The following is an 18,089-nucleotide window of genomic DNA, read 5'->3' on the forward strand; positions in this document are numbered from 1 at the left end:
CTTAGACACTTAACCATCTGAGACACCCAGGCGCCCTTGACTTTGTGTTTTAACTACATCAGCCACTCCACCCTCACAACTCCTCTTAGAGAGGCTAACATGATCATAACTTTGCAGGCTAGGAAATGGAGGCTTGACAAGCCTAAGCTAGTGGCTGGAGTCCCACCTGGGAAGTGGCAGAGCTGAGACATAGATTGCTGTGGAGCCTAGATATGTACACATAGTCATCAGCCACTCATAAAGAGGAATCCAACCAGGAGGAAACACAGTGAGGGTCATGGTAACACAGGCAGAGAGACTGTCATTGTTCCAGGCAGTCAGGGAGTCTAGGCTCTATGGAAGCTCCTTCACAAGAGCTTGGGAAGAGCAGAAAGTGCATAGGGAAGGTCCAGCCAAGGTCTGCCCATCTGCCCAACTATCGGTGATTTGTGGTTGTTCCAGGTGAGGTTAGAACTGCTGACATCCCATGTGATATATTCTTCACCATTAGGAGAATTAAATGGGTTTGTAAAGGGGTCCAAGTTTACTCAAGTTCTTCTTTTTAAAAAAGGTGTCAGAAAGAGCAAGAGAGAGAGCAAACATACAAGCAGGGGGAGCAGCAGGCAGGAAGCCTGATGAAGGGCTCGATCCCAGGACCCCGGGATCATGACCTGAGCCGAAGGCAGATGCTTAACTGCATTCCTATTCAAGTTCTTCTACACAGCCATGATTTATAAAGCCAGGAATAGATTAGAATATAGTCTGTTATCTTCTAGGAAATATTTGCCCTCAGGAAAGCACAGGCTTGTACAAGAAGTCATGAGGCAGAGCATCCTGAGTAGGGTGCAAACACTGAAGTCTGTAAAGGTGAGGTAACAGAAAAGTAATTTGGTTAGCTCTCAGGTTAATGCAGAGGCAGCCTGCAGCCTCTCATCTAGACAGTCTCCGGGAGCCACAGCTCAGGGCTCTGAGATATATCAACTCCTCTTTCCCATCCTCAAGGTCACTGTCTCAGGGCCTACAGAGGCAGCCTTCCATCTGGCTTTAGGCCAGCCCTGACACACCTTCCACCTTTCCCAGAGACACTTCCTGAGACTCCTGTCCCGTGGGACCAGGCCCTCAGCTTGAATCCCAGAAGGTTCCCATGGCCATCTGGATAAACTCTCCATTCCCCAGCTGGCCTTTGAGACCCTCACAAACTGGCCCCATCACCGAGAATCCTCTGTCTCTGGCCCTCTATGACCTTGCACCTCTGAACAGCCTCGTTCACTTGCTTTTCCAACTCCTATATATTCTTTGAGGCCACCCTGGTGGCCCCTCTCTGAGGCCTGTCCCCAAGAAAACTGCTGGCTGGGGCACCGAGGTTTCCCCAAAGACAGGCCCTACTCTGAAGTTTCCCGGGACTGGAAGCGCCACTGACACCAGGGCAGGGCACGGCGCGACCCCCCAGGGTCCTTTGTTGTGGCCGGCGCCCCCCCATCCTTGTTCAGTGGGACGCTACCGCCAACTCCCGCTAGACTCCAGGTAGCACAAGCTAGCGGCGTCGTCCTCGAAGGGCGCATGCGTCGGCGCCGGCGGCTGTTTCCCAGCGACCCCGCCACTGTCTCGTGGACACCGGTCTTCACCGCCTGGCTAAATCGCGCGCGCGCGCCGGGGCGGGGAGGGGGGGGTGGGCGTGTGCAGGGAAGGCGCGCGCGAGTCGCGCATGCGCATGCGCAGCGGCAAGCGGCGGCGCGAGCAGAGCTGGGAGATGGCGGCGGCGGCGGCGCCGCCGAGCGTGTGAGCAGCAGCCCGGGAGCCGCCGGCCCGGGCCCAGCACGACCCCGACCCCGCCCGCCCGCCAGCCATGGGCAACGAGGCCAGCCTGGAGGGCGGCGCTGGCGACGGGCCAGTGCCGCCCGGAGGCACCGGCCCTGGCCCGGGCCCCGGAGCAGGGAAGGCGCCTTCAGCACCTGCCGGCGGCGGACAGCTCCCCGCTGCAGGCGCCGCTAGGGCGACAGCGGGACCACCCGGCCCAGGTCCCGGCCCCGGCCCCGGCCCCGGCTCGGGCCCTGGCCCTGGTCCCGGTCCCGGCAGGTAAGCGCGCGTCGCGGCACCTGGGGTTTGGGGGGGAGCTGCAGCCTGAGGCCGGGGCCCGCGACCCCGCGACGTAGTCTGGACAGCGAGGTCAGACGTCCGGCTACACTTTGAACCCGGCCCGATTGGCGGGAGCCGGGTGGTCTCGGAGCGGCCCTCTTTCAAGTCGCCCTGCCTTGGTAAGGCAGGATGGTGAGTGAGCGGCAGGGTCAGTCAGGGCCTGCAGACTGTGACTCCGTCACGAACCCCAAATTTGCTAAACCCCCAACGCTGGGCTCAGGAGGGGCTTATGTAACCTCAGCCTAGTCCCTCCGCGCTGGGGAGCAGTGGGATGGAAAACGTCCTCCCTGTCTGCTGGTGTCTGCATGTGTCCATTGTGTTGGGCCAAGGAAAGAGCACAATGGGAGTGGCTGTCAGGGAAGATAAGTGTCACTGCGAGGAACAGAGCGATATGGAAATAGTTGAACCATGAACTTGGTCATGCGCTTTCCTCAGGCGTTTAGTGACTATAATCATCTTTGGAGAAAGGGAAAATGCCACTGGGCACCAAAAAGTACTTATTTAGGCTCAAAATATGAACAGGGTCATGTGCTTTCATCAAGGTTTAGTGAAACACTCCGGGATGAGGCCAAATGCTATTGAAGCCTCTATCACCAGATATGTTCCCGTTGCCTAATGATTTAAATTACCACCCCAAACCAGGGAAAAACTGAAACCCACATAGGATGCACTTAACAGAACATATCTGATCAAATACTGTGAAACCAGCTTGCTTAAAATGTATGCCAACTGAGGTCCGACAAAAACACTGAAGTGGTTGTGAATGCAGTGGGAGGGAATGCCAATATATGATAGATTAGTAGACTGAAAACTCAGGAAAGCTACCAAGAGACAACAGGATAAAATGGAAGGCATTATCTTTACACCAAATGGGCCTAGGGAGTAGCAAAACCCCAGGCGGGGAGGTGGGGGGAGGGGGCACTTCTGGTTCCATGTGAGTCTGCTGATCATGTTGCCTTAGCTCTTGTGTGTTCCCACACAGAAATTGTGCGGGAGCATGATTTTTGATTCTTCAGCTGTCCAACTGTGCCTCTCATGTGTTTATTTTCTCAGAAGTCATTTCTTAGACAAGTAACAGTAATCAAAGGCTCTTAATAGCCTGAAACCAGACGCAGACAGGCCAGCCTGTGAGCACCCCCTCGAAAGGGAGACTCTGCCCATTTTACATTAGCTATTATAATAATGCAGTTGGTTAGCATATGGTTCTTAGCACTGCAAATACTGTCCATTTTCCTGCGTGTTGAGCTGCTATTTGAGTTTTAGCTTGAGGGAGCCTCACCCAGGCTTTAGAGCTTTCTCTCCAAGGGAAAGCGTCTACAGCTGCATGGAAAAACACCCTGTTATTGGTAGTTCTCTATATGGGGAATTTGACATTTATCTTCTGGTAACCAAACACGCTGCTCTGCTTATAGTTTATCTGATGTCACAGAGCCAAGCATATGAAAATCTGGAAAGATTTGGGCAGCTCAGAGGGGCAAGAAGGAGACTGGTGTCTACTACTCATATTCCTTTGCTGAGTTTCATTTCTCCCCCATCTATGCATTCTGTCACAGGGCAGACCCATGAACTACTGTGGGTTGAGGAGCCATGGGGTTCCTGTTGGAGTTAGTAGTCCCATAAGTTGCTCCTTGCTATGAGCAAGGCTCACCCATGGGCCGGTGGTGCTAAGGTCCTGTGGCTGTCAAGCTCAGGACTAGGGGCCCTCAGGAGATGGGATTTACTGCTTCAGTTGATATTCAGTTTGAGAGTCCCTCACAGGAGCAGCACCTCCATGGTGTATCTCTCCTTCAGCATTAGAATGGCTTCTGCTTCTCACCAGAGCATCTCAGGTACCTGATGCCAAGTTTAGCATGTTCTGCTCAGAGAGGCTACCGAACAGATTGGCCCATTGATGGAGAAAAAGCCCCATGGCATGTGCTTCTGGGCATTCAGGAAAGAGCAGCCGGTGTAGTTTCAAACAGGCTTGCGAGCTTGGAGACAGTTGGAAGCCTCATTGGGGTAGGTGGAGGGTCAGGTAAGGGCGAGATCATTTTACTAACCCCAGAGGGGAGTGGAACTGAGGTTCTGGGGGAGTCGATTCCTGGCTCTTTCCTGTTGCCATCTTACCCCTTGGTACCACAGAATTCATCTTTTCATCCTCATATGAGCTCATTTGGTTCTGTGAGGGGGCGGCTCCTCCATGTATGACTGAAGAGCCTGACATGAATCCCGTAAGCAGCGGCACCACCACACCCATGGTGCTGCGTCTTACCCCTTTTGGATGATATGGCACTTGGGGCATCGGAGAGTCCCTCAAGGCAGGGCTCTCTGCTTCTGATCTCAGGGTAGCATGTACTATTCTATAAGTTGTGCCTTTCTCAAGAAGTGCCATATCAGAGATGGCTCTACTGTCCAAGCTGTATGCCCTGGTATGGGCTGCATCCTCCTGGAGGAAAGGGGACCTTTCATTCATTCATTCACTCGTTCACTTATTTTTATGCCTGATGTACAATGAAGTGTTCAAGTTGATGGGATTTAACCTATGTACATACCCATGACACATCACCAGCTCAAGACGACACTTTATCAGTAGCCCGGAAAGCACCTTTTTTAAAAATTGCACAAGGAAGCCACATAAACCAGTGAGAACCTGTCTAATCTAGACCAGCCCTGTGGACTTGGCAGGTTCTGACATTTGCAAATTGGTCTTCAGTCAATCAGCCAAGGTGTTTTGACCAGTATCAAGAGCAAGCACTGTGCTGGGCTCTGTGGAGGGTCTGGAAGGGTGGACAGTGCTGCCCTGTCCTCTGGTACCCCACGGTCTGTTTGGTGAGAGCCCTCAAAGAGCCAAATCATGGAATTTGGCTGGACAGCTCTGTGTCTGAGCCGCTCAGACCGAGACGTGCCAGCTGGACAGTGCTTAGGGAACGACTGTCAAGTGAGAAGAGTGGAGAGGCAGAGCCAGGGTTCCAAAGGAGAAACCCAAGGCATGCTGGAAAAATGGTAGGGACATGAGAGGTGGAGAGGGAGAAATAGCATGAGGAATGTTGGTCTACATAGGCAGGGGCGGCAAGCAGAGAATGGGGCCAAGTGCAGGCCAAGAGGAGAGCTGGGGCAGACCAGGGGAGGTGCCTTTCCCTCATAACCCATCAGAATCCCTGATCACCTCGAGGTTGCCTCTCACTCGCTTCCAGCTCGTCTACCATGGAGACATCTTTAGCCAACGGCAGCGGGCGCACACAGCCTGGTCGTGTGCTGGAAGGTGGGTTGAGGCTGCTTTGCAAGCTACTGTCCGAGTTCCTTTCTCAAAATGGGTTTGTCTTAATTCTATCCCAATAAGAAAACAAAACTAAAAATAAATGGATTTGGGGCACCTGGGTGGCTCAGTCTTTAAATGTCTGCCTTCTGCTCAGGTCAAAATCCCAGGGTCCTGGGATCGAGCCCCATATTGGGCTCCCTGCTCAGCGGGAGGCCTCCTTCTCCTTCTCCCACTGCCCCTGCTTGTGTTCCCTCTCTCACTGTCTCTCTCTCTCTCTCTCGTTCTGTCAAATAAATAAATTAAAAAAATAATAAATGAGTTTGGCAAGTATAGTATATCTGGTTTGGGATTAGCCAGACTTGTTATACTGTATCAGCTAACAGGCTCTGGAAAAATCTGGGCCTCATGTGTAAGGATGAAATTAAAGGATATAATTGCCAGGTTTAGAAATAACAGCCTTTTATCATTCAGAGATCCTGTTGGGCGCCAGGAGCTGGATTCTCATGGAGGGTGTGACGCAGGGATTCTACTAAAGTGACCTAACATATGAATGGTACTGATGTCAAAATTTCACCTGAAGGGGCAGCCATTTCTCATCTTTTGCCAGGGAGAAAGGGGCAGCTTTGAAAATAAAGCTTTTTCCAGCCTCGGTAAGATACGTTGCTGCTGATCAAAAAAAAAAAAAAAAAAAAAAAGTTATGATGATGGTGGGGAAGAAAGTTCTCCTTCTCCTTCTCCTCCTCCTCCTTCTCCTTCTTTTTTTTTTAACTTTTTATTATGAAAAATTTCATATCTACATAGAAGTTGAAAGAATAAACCAATGAAGTCCCATGTTCCCGTTGCCCAGCCAGTTATCACCAACTCATCGCTGAACAAGTTTGTCTTTCTCACCTGCCCTCTCCCATGGAGGCCACTTGCAGACAGCTCCACATTTCATCATCCATATTTCAGTGTGTATTTCTAAGGCATAAGGACTTTGTCTGAACATTACCACAGCACCACAATCACACCCAAACAAGTTAACAAATCCTTCTTCTTCTTTTTTTTAATTTTAATTTTTTAAAAAGTAATCTCTATGCCCAGTGTGGGGCTTGAACTCCCAACACTAAGACCAAAAGTTGCATGCTCTGCTGGCCAAGCAGGTAGACATCCTGATAACAATCCCTTCTTCATTTCAGCAAATACCAGCCAGGGTTCAGGTTTTCTGTTTATCTTATGAATTTATTTTTACAGTTGATTTGTTTGAATTGTGATCTAAACAGGGCCTACACATTGCATTTGTTGGGTTTATTTCTTGAGTTTCTTTAAATCTCTAGGTTCCATCCCCCTTTTTTCCACCTTGCAATATATGATTGGAGGACTGTGCCATTTGTCCTGTGTTTCTCACATTCTGGATTATGCTGTTTGTGTCTCTGTGGTGTCATTTAAGATGTTCCTCTGTCCTATATTTTTCCTTTAAGCTGGAACTTGTATCTAGAAGCCATTCAGATTCTAGTTTCGTTCTTTTGGTCAAGAAATTCTAGGTTTTGGGGCACCCTGGTGGCTCAGTGGGTTAAAGCCTCTGCCTTTGGCTCGGGTCTTGGTCTCAGGGTCCTGGGATCGAGCCCCGCATTGGGCTCCCTGCTCAGCGGGGAGCCTGCTTCCCCCTTCCCCTCTGCCTGCCTCTCTGCTTACTTGTGATCTCTCTGTCTCTCTCAAATAAATAAATAAATAATCTTAAAAAAAAAATTCTAGCTTTTTAAAAGAGTTTCTCAAGGGCTTTGGCCATGAAGGGGCTAGGAGTTCACTGAAAGTAAAGCCAGACTTTGGACTAGTTTGGAAGCCAAATAATGATGCAGTGGGACACTTTTCTATTCTTTTTTTCTAAGGTTCTTCCTCTGAGTAGGTTTGGTTCTGGGTTTAAGAGGGCAAAGCTTTCAGAGACCTTGGGTCATGCCTTTTCACCCAGCTTTGGGGAACCCTCCCTGTTTATGTGAGTAGAAGGTGCTAGGAGATAGGTTTGGGACTTCAGTAAATCCACTCTCTCCTCAGAGGTCCTGCCCTTTCTTTGTGTTAGTGATAAAAGTGGGGAGAGACAGACCCTGTGGGCTCCTTGAGAGGAAATCTGTTTCTGGAGATTGTGGCCCATGGGCAAGAGTTGGGATTGACTGGGGAGGTAGGTTGGCAAAGATGTCACAACAGTTCTAGCCACTCTCACTGGATGTCTGCTTCACCGTGGACACTCTGCTCAGTGTTTTTACACATACTTGTTCCTCTCTCCCCTTGCCTGGCCAGGCCGCTCCTGCAGGTCCCGTCTGCCTGGGTCTTCCTCATCCTTCCTACCTGGGGACTCATTGTTTACAATGGTGACACGATGGCTGAGACCTGCCTGCCTATAGCAAGGGCCATGTATTTCTTTAGGACTTGAGGCCCTTCTGGTGAGCTGGGACTTGGTAGACAATTGAGCCACGTGGGGTCTCCTTCCTGGGCCTCTCAGTTGGTGCCAGGGCCATGTCCTCCTGGCATTGGTGCTGCATTGTTAAGACTCACTCAAACTCCTTTCCCTGCCTCGAGGGTCCCCTCCTTCTCCATTCCCCAGCATGGTGGTGGAAGCTAGTCATAGCTGGGGAGTGAGTTGGGACCATGGCCTCTGGGACCTGGGGCAGGGGAGATGGAATTCTGTTACCCCAGTCCCTGCAGTTCCTTCTTGTGATGGGGCTCTGGTGGGTGTCTGTTGCCCCCTGGCATTCCCGCAGCTCACGTCTCTTATAAATTAGGTTCCGGTCAGCTGTGCCTGTGGGATGGAACCAGAAGGCATGCTCCCTGACTCATCTGTGCTGTACCTTCAGTCCCAGGCTGGTCACAGCACTGCTTTGATCTCTCCATCTGTTCTTTGCTCTTATGGGTATCTAGGCTTCTTAAGAGAGCCTTGTTCTAGAAGAGACCACTTACATGGTACACCCACTTCTTTCTTTTTTTATTTTTTTAAGATTTTTTAAAAAATATTTTTATTTATTTGACAGAGAGAGACAGCGAGAGGAGGAACACAAGCAGGGGGAGTGGGAGTGGGAGAAGCAGGCCTCCCCCGCAGAGCAGGGAACCCGATGTGGGGCTCAATCCCAAGACCCTGGGACCATGACCTGAGCTGAAGGCAAATACCTAATGACTGAGCGACCCAAGCACCCCACCCGCACTTCTTTCTAACGTGATATCACATGGAGGTGTATTGGGAGCCTCTAAGGAACTTTAGCTCACCCTGGGATAAATCCAGAACCTTTTGGGTTGGACTGGCTGCCGCTGAAGTGTGTGGGGTTGCTATTAGGGCCCAAAATGAAGATTTTCTCTGAGCGGAAGTAAAAGTGTTAGCTTCTGGGACTTGGTCCCAACCACTGAGGAGATCAAAAGGCCTTAACAGCAGCCCATGGAAGGATCACCCAGTCTGGGACTGCCCCAGACCCAGAGTTGCTCTCTAGTGCCATTGCCTTGGGGAGGGAGCTGTCCATTCCCAGGATGCTAGAAGAATCAGTAAGGCCGTTGGGTGCTTTGGAGGAAAAGGGGGTAAGGAAATTTCCCGAGAGTCACACCTATGCTTTCCATGTGTTTGTGGATGCAGGTAGGTTATAAGGGTCGCTTGCCCTCTTTGTATACAGGAGTGGTTGTAAGGGATTTCTACAATTAAGCTCTACTTAGCAATAGAAGGATTTTATTTACTTATTTAAGATTTTATTTATTTGACAGAGAAAGACACAGTGAGAAAGGGAACACAAGCTAGGGGAGTGGGAGAGGGAGAAGCAGGCCTCCCACCTAGTAGGGAGTCTTGTGTGGGGCTCAATCCCAGGATCCTGGGATCATGACTGGAGCCAAAGGCAGGCGCTTAATGACTGAGCCACCCAGGCGCCCGACAATAGGATGATTTTATTTTATCTTATTTTTTTAAAGATTTTATTTATTTGACACAGAGAGAGAGAGAGATAGATCACAATTAGGCAGAGAGGCAGGCAAAGAGAGAGGGGGAAGCAGGTTTCCTGCTGAGCAGAGAGCCCGATGTGGGGCTGATGTGGGGCTCCATCCCAGGACCCTGAGATCATGACCTATGCCAAACGGAGAGGCTTAACCCACTGAGCCACCCAGGCGCCCCCAATAGGAGGATTTTAAAGTGAAATTTTATCCATGCATTCAGGAAACCCTCTGCTGAACACCTACTAGATGCCTATCCCTGGGCGAGATATAAGGAGCAAAGGAAGGAGCACGAAACGGGTTGTGCCCTCAAGGAGCTCCCAGTCTGGTAGGAGCGAAAGAGACACTTGTTTAGATTTTTACCCTCAACTTCCCTGAAAGGAGAGTTTGCTCCTGCTTTTTCTTTTTCTGCTTTTTTCCCCCAGAGTTAAGATAAATGAGAGCATGATTAAAAGGGGTTGTCTTATTTCATACTCTGAGATAGTAGAATATATATATTTGTATGGTGTTTTGCAGCTTACAAAACACATTCACAACATTAACTTATTCTGTTGGGAACTCCAAAGGCCTAATATGAGAGATTTAGAAGAACAGCCAGCTAGCTGACTTTAGCAAACCGAAATGCCATACACTGAGCACAGCTGGAGAACCGCGTCACTTCCTTGCCTCCTGCTCCGAGAAGATGGAAAATTTAGCACTAGGATGGGGAGGGCTTTGAGGACGAGAAAGGGATCAGGAAGTAGGACATCTGAGCAGAGGACAGCTTAGGGTGGGGTGGGGAATGAAGAGTACTGGAAGCCTCCCGGGTGGGGTCAGAAACTCGGGTTTAATCAACCCTGACATTGCCCCAAGCTGGCTGTATGTGTAGTAGGTCCTCACTGCTTTCCATCTATAAAAGGACAGTTTTAACTAAGATGGTCTCCCAGGTCCCCTCCATCTCTGACAGTGTTTTTGGTTAGATGAGTAAGAAGGAAGGGTGATGCTTTCCGCTATTCCTTGGCCCCTACTGAGGAGAGAAAATAGATATGTCATGAATACTTTAGGTTCATTAGAAGAGCTTTAAATGAAGAGGACTGCTCTTCCTCCAAGCCCCAGAGGTCTTTCGGAGTGGACAAGATGACCTCACGATCAAGCCCAGAACCGGAAGAGGGACTGGCTGGCCCCTTGCCTCTCAGTTGCTCCTGGCAAGGCGGGGGCTCTTGAAAAGCTGCTGGCGTCCTTCTACCTAGTTGGCTGGCCAGCCGGCCAGGCTCCTACTTGTGCCTGCGGAGACTGCCTCTGGCTCCCTCTTTCCTGCTGGACATGGTGGCTTATCTACCAAGCGTTGTTACACCTGCAACCCCCATGTGCTCAGGCCCCTGCTCTGCCTCCTCCTGGTGGGTGCCTGTGCAGAGTCCTTCACTTGTAGAGGGAGGAGATGGATGTGGGGCTCTCTGCAGTTTCTTCTGCATCTTGTGGGCACTAAGGGCTCAGGGCAGGTCACCAGTGTCAAGGTCTGGCCTGTGAGGCCTCTTCCTTCGGGAACATGGTTTAGCTTCAGTGGGTGATCTGTTTGCTCTGTCCTCCTTTTATTTTGAGAATCTCAGCCAACTCCTAACAGATGCCAAAACATCTGCTTCTGTATTGTCTGAAGGAGGAGCTCTGCCTTGGGGTGAATACCCAGTGGTCCGTGGCCTTTGGTCCCTCCCTGGCAGATGACTCCACCATTGGAAAGTTCTTTCTTTCTGTTTGTCTGAAATTGGCTTCCTTGCTGCTCCTCTCTTGGCCTGGCTCTGCCCTCTGGCTCACAGGCTTAGTAGGAGCTCACGATGCTCTTACCTCCTCAACCACGGGGTCCTTCCCTAGACTTGACTTCTCCAGGTCCTGTGGCTGGGATGTGACTCTGGGGCCCTTGGCAACCTGGGCTGTTTGGCCTAAGGCTCTCAATATCCTGAGGACAGGGAGGTTCAGAGAACAGGATCCAGGGCTCAGTATGTCACATGGAATATGAGTGACATGATCTGGAGGATGAATGGCCTTCACTCACCAGCCTGAGAAGCCCATCCTACACCTCCCTCTGTCCCTGCACCCCATACTTGTCCAGCCTCGGGCTGGGCATCTCAGCACGAAGGCTGGATTCCCTCCATCCTAGACTTGTGCGATCCGAGTGTGAATGTGAGGCCCTGCACGGGTCCCTGCCATGTCTTCTTTCATTGTACCTGGAGATCCCTTCTAACCTAGTGAGACCCTTTGGATCCTGACTCTGTCTCCTGACATAGGGATAATACCCAAGATAGTGTACTTGTTTCTGAAATCATGCTGGGAGAACTTCTTCCCTTCTTCTCCCCTTCTTATGGCTCTGGGAGCCCACTTTCTAGACCCTTGTATCTCACTTTGACGGTCCATGTTGAGCCCTTGAGACCAAAGCCTTGCCAGCTCTGGGTAGAGGGGGTTTCGGCTGAAGAGGGCGGTAGAGCCAGCTGGCACTGGAGAGGCAATCAGCCCTCGCACCTGTGGGAGCCTCTGTGCACTGCAGAGGACACTCCTTCTCAGGCCTGTTCTTCCCTGGTCGGCCAGGGCGTTCTGGACTGTTTTTGGGATACACTGACCTTAGACTCTGTAGGGAGGATGTCCTCAGGAGCAGTGAACACTCTGCAGATGAAAATCTCAAACACACATAAAAGGAGAAAAGATGGCATGAGGAACCCCCTCCTGTGGACCCATCACCCAGCCTCAATAATGATCAGTGTTCTGCCATCTTGTTTCATCTCTATTCCTCCAACATTTTTTTTTTTTTTTTTGGCCCGGAGTATTTTCAGTCAAAATCCAAATGTATCATTTCACCCATACTTTAGGATGTAACTCTAGTAGTTAAAAGCTGTTTTTGTATTTTAATCCAATGACATTATCAAAGCTAACAAAAGTTAACTATAATTTTTTAATATGACTTAATTCCCAGCCCATGTTCAATTTGACTTGATTATCTCAAAAATGATTTTTTAAGGTTGTTTTGTTCAAATCAGGATCCAAACAAACATTGCATACATGAAGAATTTTATATGCGTGTGTGTATATATATGTGTGTGTGTATATTTGTTTCAAAATAATAATGTAGATATTTTTACTAACAATAGTACTAACGAATGTAATTTAAGATCTTGTGGTTTCTTTTGTCCTTAGTTTATCTCTTTCCAGGGTGTCTGGTTCAAGTTCTATGTTTTATTATTTTTTCTTTTTTTAATTTAAATTCAATTAATTAACATATAATATATTATTAGTTTTGGAGGTAGAGGTCAGTGATTCATCAGTCTTATGTAATACCCAGTGCTCACTACATCACATGCCCTCCCTTAATGTCCATCACCCAGTTACCCCATCTCCCCAGCCCCCTCCCTCCGGCAACCCTCAGTTTGTTTCCTGTAATTAAGAGTCTCTTATGCTTTGTCTTCCTCTCGGATTTCATCTTGGTTTTTTTTTCTCTCTTCCCCTATGATTCTCTGTTTTGTTTATTAAATTCCGCATGTGAGTGAAATCATACGATAATTGTCTTTCTCTGACTTATTTCGCTTAGCACAATACTCTTTAGATCCACCCATGTTGTTGCAAATGGCAAGATTTCATTCTTTTTGATGGCTGAGTAGTGTTCCATTGAAGATACATATGTAAATATATAAACATGCGTATAATATGTATCTCATGTATATATATGTATATAGCTAATTTTCTTTATCCTTTCATCTGTTGGTGGGCACATGTTCTGTGTTTTAGAGTTATTAGAAATGATTCTTCTCAGGGTGCCTGGGTGGCTCTGTTGGTTAAGCATCTGCCTTCAGCTCAGGTCATGATCTCAGGACCCTGGAACTGAGTCCTGCATCAGCCTCCCTGTTCAGCGGAGAGTCTGCTTCTCCATCTCCCTCTGCCCCTCCCCTTGCTCGTGCTCTTGCTCTCTCTCTCTCTCAAAAAAATAATAAAATCTTTAAATAATGTTTTAAAAAAAAGAGCAATGATTCTTCTCAGTAAGGTTCTGCCATGAAGAAGATACACAATCAAGCTCTTTCTTTCTAGTTTGTGTTGTTTGTAAGGATTGCTTCCTGATCACTTCTCTGTTGCGACGATCTACTGCAGAGTAAATCAGTCCAGACTCAGTGGCTTCAAACAGCAATTTTTTATTCTCACTCATGCATCAGCATGCTGGCTGGAATTCTCCGATCTGGGCCGGGCTCTGGGCTCCAGGCTCCAGTTGAATCCAGGTCTGCTCTCCACATCTCTCATCCTCCTCGGACAGCAGGGTAGCCAGGACATGTTCTTCTGGTGGTGACAGCAGACTCACAGGGGGCATGCCTAACCATGCATATGCCACACACATACGCACGCACTTCAGTCCACATCTCCTAACATGACTTCAGTCAAAGCGATTCATATATAAGCCCAAGGTTCAGAGAAGTTGCAGCAGTTACTCTGACTGTATAAGAAATTACCCTAAAACTTAGTGACATCAAACAACCACTCTTTGGTTCACAGATTCTGTAGGTCAGGAATTCAGGCCAGGCACGTGGGATGGCTTACTTCTGCTCTCCGGTGTCTGGAGCTTCAGCTGGAAGACTCGAAGGCTGGGGACGGCAATCCTCTGACGGGTCTTCATCACTCACCTGTCTTACAGTTGATTCATGCTAAGAGCTGGGAGCCTCAGTGCTTCTCCACATGGGCTAGTTTGAGCTTCCTCTCAACATGGTTTCTGGGTTTCAAGGGTATCCTAAGAGAAAGAGAGAGAAAGCCATACTGCCTTTTATAACCACTGTTATTTTTGTCATGTTCTATTCAGTGAAGTTGTTCTAAAGCCCTACCCGCTTTTGAGTGGAGGAGACAAGGACTCCATCTCTTGGTTGGGAATGTCCAGATTCTATAAGAGCTTGTGGAAATCTTGTTGAATCCATTTTTATTTTTATTTTATTTATTTATTTATTTAAGATTATTTATTTATTTATTTGATAGAGAGAGAGAGAGATCACAAGCAGGCAGAGAGAGAGGGGGAAGCAGGCTCCCTGCCAAGCAGAGAGCCCGATGCGGGCCTCGATCCCAGGACCCTGAGATCATGACTTGAGCTGAAGGCAGAGGCTTTAACCCACTGACCCACCCAGGCGCCCATTGTTGAATCCATTTTTAGAAAATAGAGTCTGGCACATCTGGAAAAATAGACTCCACCCTCTGTGGGAGGAATTGCCAAGTCACATGGCAGAGGGCAGAAATCCATTGTGCACAACAATGCCATCTACCATACTTCTATCTTTTTTATTTTATTTTCTTAAAATTATGTAAAACTTTCATGTGATTCCAAATAAGATGAATTGAGAGAAGTCTAGTTCTATCTTGCTCCTTTACCTTGTTTTCCTTCCCTGATAAAATTCACCTCTATCAGGTTTTTTCCCCATTGTTTCTTCTTGAAAATATAAAGACAATATATATTTATTTACCCCTCTCTTTTTCATATATATATAAAAAGTAGCAAATTCTGAACACTGTGCTGAACTTTGCTTTTTTTCACATAACATATCCTGAAGATCACCCTGTAGGAGAGTGGAGAAATCCTCCTGATTCTTTTTTTGCATCTGTATAGCGCTCTATCATGTGGGCTGGCCGTAGTTTATTATTACAAATCACCCCACATTGAGGAACCTGGTATATATGTCATTTTGTATTTTTACTGGTGTGCCTGTGGGCTAGTATATCTATCGGATGGTTTCCCAGTGTATCTATGGGATATTTTGTATTTTTACCAGGGTAGCTCTGGGTTAGTTTCCTATGGGATGCACATTGTGCTGTGTTTTGCCAAGCTGGAGGGTCAAGGGCAGAGACGGGGTACTAGTGAGGGGTTTGGACCATGTTCAGATGCGAGATGATTGTCACTGGACCAGGAAGAGTGAGTGGCAGGGAGTAGGGAGAGGGGGAAAGTGCTAAAAAGTGCTCACCTTCTGGATATATGCTGAATGTAGAGCCAGAGAGGGGCTCAATGGATGCCTTTGAAGAGTTAGAGGAAGAGAGGAGTCAGGAGAACCCCTGAGTTCTGGCCTGAGCGTGTGGTGCGCGCTGGGGGCCACCGGCATGGGGCCTAAGATGAGAAGCTTGTTCCTGGACAAGGTGTGTTTTAGAGACACCCAAGTGAGACATTAGGTAGGCAGCTAGGCATTCAAGTCTGGGCTGGAAAAATAAAGTAGCAACTCACCTGCATGTGCATTAATATTAATGCCACCTGCTTCCTACAAGTACCCTGAGAAGGAGATAAGGAAGAGGAGGAAATTGAGGCAATTCCGGGGTTCCAAGAGGGCGGGTCAAGTCCAGCGAATCTGACAAACTTTGATCGAATGAAAGTATTCAGCCTGAGGCCTAGAGTGAAATAGCAGCCGGTGGCCTGGTTCCTATCCAGGGCAGAGGATCTGAAGGTGAGTGGGTAGATTACCGGCCCTATTTCCTACTACAGAGCTATTTGAATTAGACTTGATTAGGGGTTTGGTTCCTGTTCTCTGGGAGCTCTGATGTAACGGGGGGATGCCTGGGGGGATGCTCTGAGGACCCACTTCATTCTTTCTTACTCATCTTCACATACAGCTGCTGAAACAGATACAGAATTTGGGCCTCCAGCTGGAGAGTTCCCTTGAGAGGCCTGGCCCATCCCACGGGCTCTCAGAATCCACTGCAAGTCAGGGTTTCAGCCCAGGCTACCAGAGCCACAGAAAATACCTGCTTTGCCATGGGAGGAGTGCCATTTTGTCTCTTAACCATCATGTGTGTTCATGAAACTCCAGGAAGTTCGGACAGTGGGGGTTCCCTTGGTAGATTTGGGAGATTGGGAAGAGGGGAGGAGGGAGGGAGCTCCAGGTCTTTGGCTGCTGCTCTGGAGTGGTGAACTGCCGAGGGGCCCCAGGGGCAGAGACACCAGTGTGCCTCTGGGCTGTGTATTTCTCTGGGCCCAGGACCCTGGGGACAGGCTGTGGCACGTGGAGCTGGCTCAGAAGCCAGCGGGCTCGAGTAGGGCTGCCCCAGGAGCCAGGCATCCGTCCCTGCTCTCCCTGTGTACTGTAAGCATTTTTGCAAATGATAGTGCTTAGCGCTGACGGGCCAGGGGCAGAGGGGTTTTCCGCTGGAATGTGTCTGGGGAGCTGTGATATTATGAAAGAAGGGCAGAATGGGAGTGGACAGAGCAGGACAGCTGGCCCTGGGAGCTCCCAACATACCAGGTCTGCCAGTAACCCTAACCCTTTCACCTAACTCCTCAGCTTTACCAGAGTCTGGTGTGGAGCCCACCTAAGGGTCCTTGCTCTCACTGTCCTCGGCCGCCCCCCTGCCCCAGGCTACCATGGTGTCCACCTTGGCTTGCTTGAGCTGTGAAAACAGAGACAGAGGAGCTGCAGGCACATAGCCTCTGCTCTGTCACCACCCAGGCACTCAGTCAGGAGTGAGGAGCCCTACAAAACCTATCTAGGACTCTGGGGACAGGTGTCACACAACCATCTTCTTTTCTAAATGGTAAAAACCTCCACACCCCTGAGTGCGGAGTGTGGAAGCAAAAAGGTCCTCCCTGTCCTCAAGGCAGAAAGCCTGGTGGGTACTCTGGGGTCGGGGGTGACACTGCTCCCTTTGAGTTATCAAGACCCTGGCTTACTGCTCTGGTGGGGCTGCCTGGTGGTGCTGAGAACACATTTTCAGAGGCGTGGAGAAAGAAGAAACTAGAAGCTTTGCCTTTTGGGAAAGCATTTGTGTTCCCTGTACTCCCTCATGAGTGCTTATTCTGGGATGCCTGGGCCTACGAAGTGGAGGGGCAGTGACCCCAGAAGTAATCAAGGCTGAACTTGCTGGCAAGGTTTTCAGGGAACATGGGCCTCCTTCCGCCTCCTTTAGCTTCATTTTCCCTAGTCCCTAACAGCAGCTCAGGACAAAAACAAGACATTCAGATAAAGGCATGCATTGCTTTTGAAAAGATAATGATGATACTTAGTAGTAATTGATTTTGCTTATACAGTGAATTTTCATCTGTGTAGCTCTGTCCAGTAGAGGGTCAGGATCACTGGTAAGGGATGGAAAGACAGGCCAGAGAGGTTTCTTCCAAGAACCCCATAGCAGGGCAGGGCAGGAACAGGACGAGGAGCAAGACCTTCCCAGCCCTGGCCTCTGCTTGGTGGATCTCCCCGGCCACTTTGGGATGAGGAAACTCTCATGTGTTCAGTCAAAAGACCGGGCATCCGGTGTAAGGACTGGTCTGCTTGACACCCTCCCTGTCCCTGGATAGAGTGGGCTGGGGGGGAGGGAGCAGGGGACAGTCTTAGGGTGACCTTGGTAATTAAGGCTCCAGGGCCAGTATAGAAGAGTACAGGCCCCACTGGGTGAGGTTTGGGGACAAAGCCTTGGCTGCAGTGAGACTCCTTAGAACAACCCACCCTTGTAGTGTGCTCACTGCAGGCCAAGCCGCAGAGGCCTCTGGGCCATGGGTCAGAGGTCTTCATTCTTGGAATATAGATGGAGATGGCTCAGTCTTCCCTTCTGCGAGCTGTCATGGTTGCTGGGGTACCTTCTCAAACAAGCTAACATGCTCTAGTCCGTCCTGGAATGTACAGCCTTCAGAAACAAGACCCACCGCCATGTAAGTGATTCCGGGAAACTGTGCTGAGTATTACTCGTTGCCATGCCGCTGGAGTGGGTTTAGACACAAAGGGGGCGAACAGCCCTATCAGCACCCACCTCCAACAAACTCACATCTCCAGAGACCCTGCTTCATCCCCAGGGTGGGCTTTCCTCCAAGCCCAGACTCATTGTTTAAGAGTGTCCTTTC

The 18,089-nt window shown here is 49.3% G+C and overlaps 1 protein-coding gene across 2 annotated transcripts in view; it reads left to right on the plus strand.

Moving 5' to 3' along the window:
- The first annotated feature begins 1,730 nt into the window (after positions 1 to 1,730).
- The window catches only part of BSN (bassoon presynaptic cytomatrix protein), a 90,606-nt gene continuing 74,247 nt past the window's right edge, over positions 1,731 to 18,089 (plus strand). For both annotated transcript variants that reach the window (XR_004383905.1, XM_032868062.1), the window contains exon 1: positions 1,731 to 2,055. Coding sequence is in view for 1 of the 2 variants with exons in the window: in XM_032868062.1 (XP_032723953.1) it covers positions 1,826 to 2,055 (230 nt within the window). In the remaining variant the exon portion in view is untranslated. The remainder of the gene's footprint in view (positions 2,056 to 18,089) is intronic.

This window comes from Lontra canadensis, unplaced genomic scaffold, assembly GCF_010015895.1.
Source record: "Lontra canadensis isolate GAN:19392208 unplaced genomic scaffold, GSC_riverotter_1.0 scaffold35, whole genome shotgun sequence".
Classification (NCBI taxonomy): Eukaryota; Metazoa; Chordata; class Mammalia; order Carnivora; family Mustelidae; genus Lontra; species Lontra canadensis.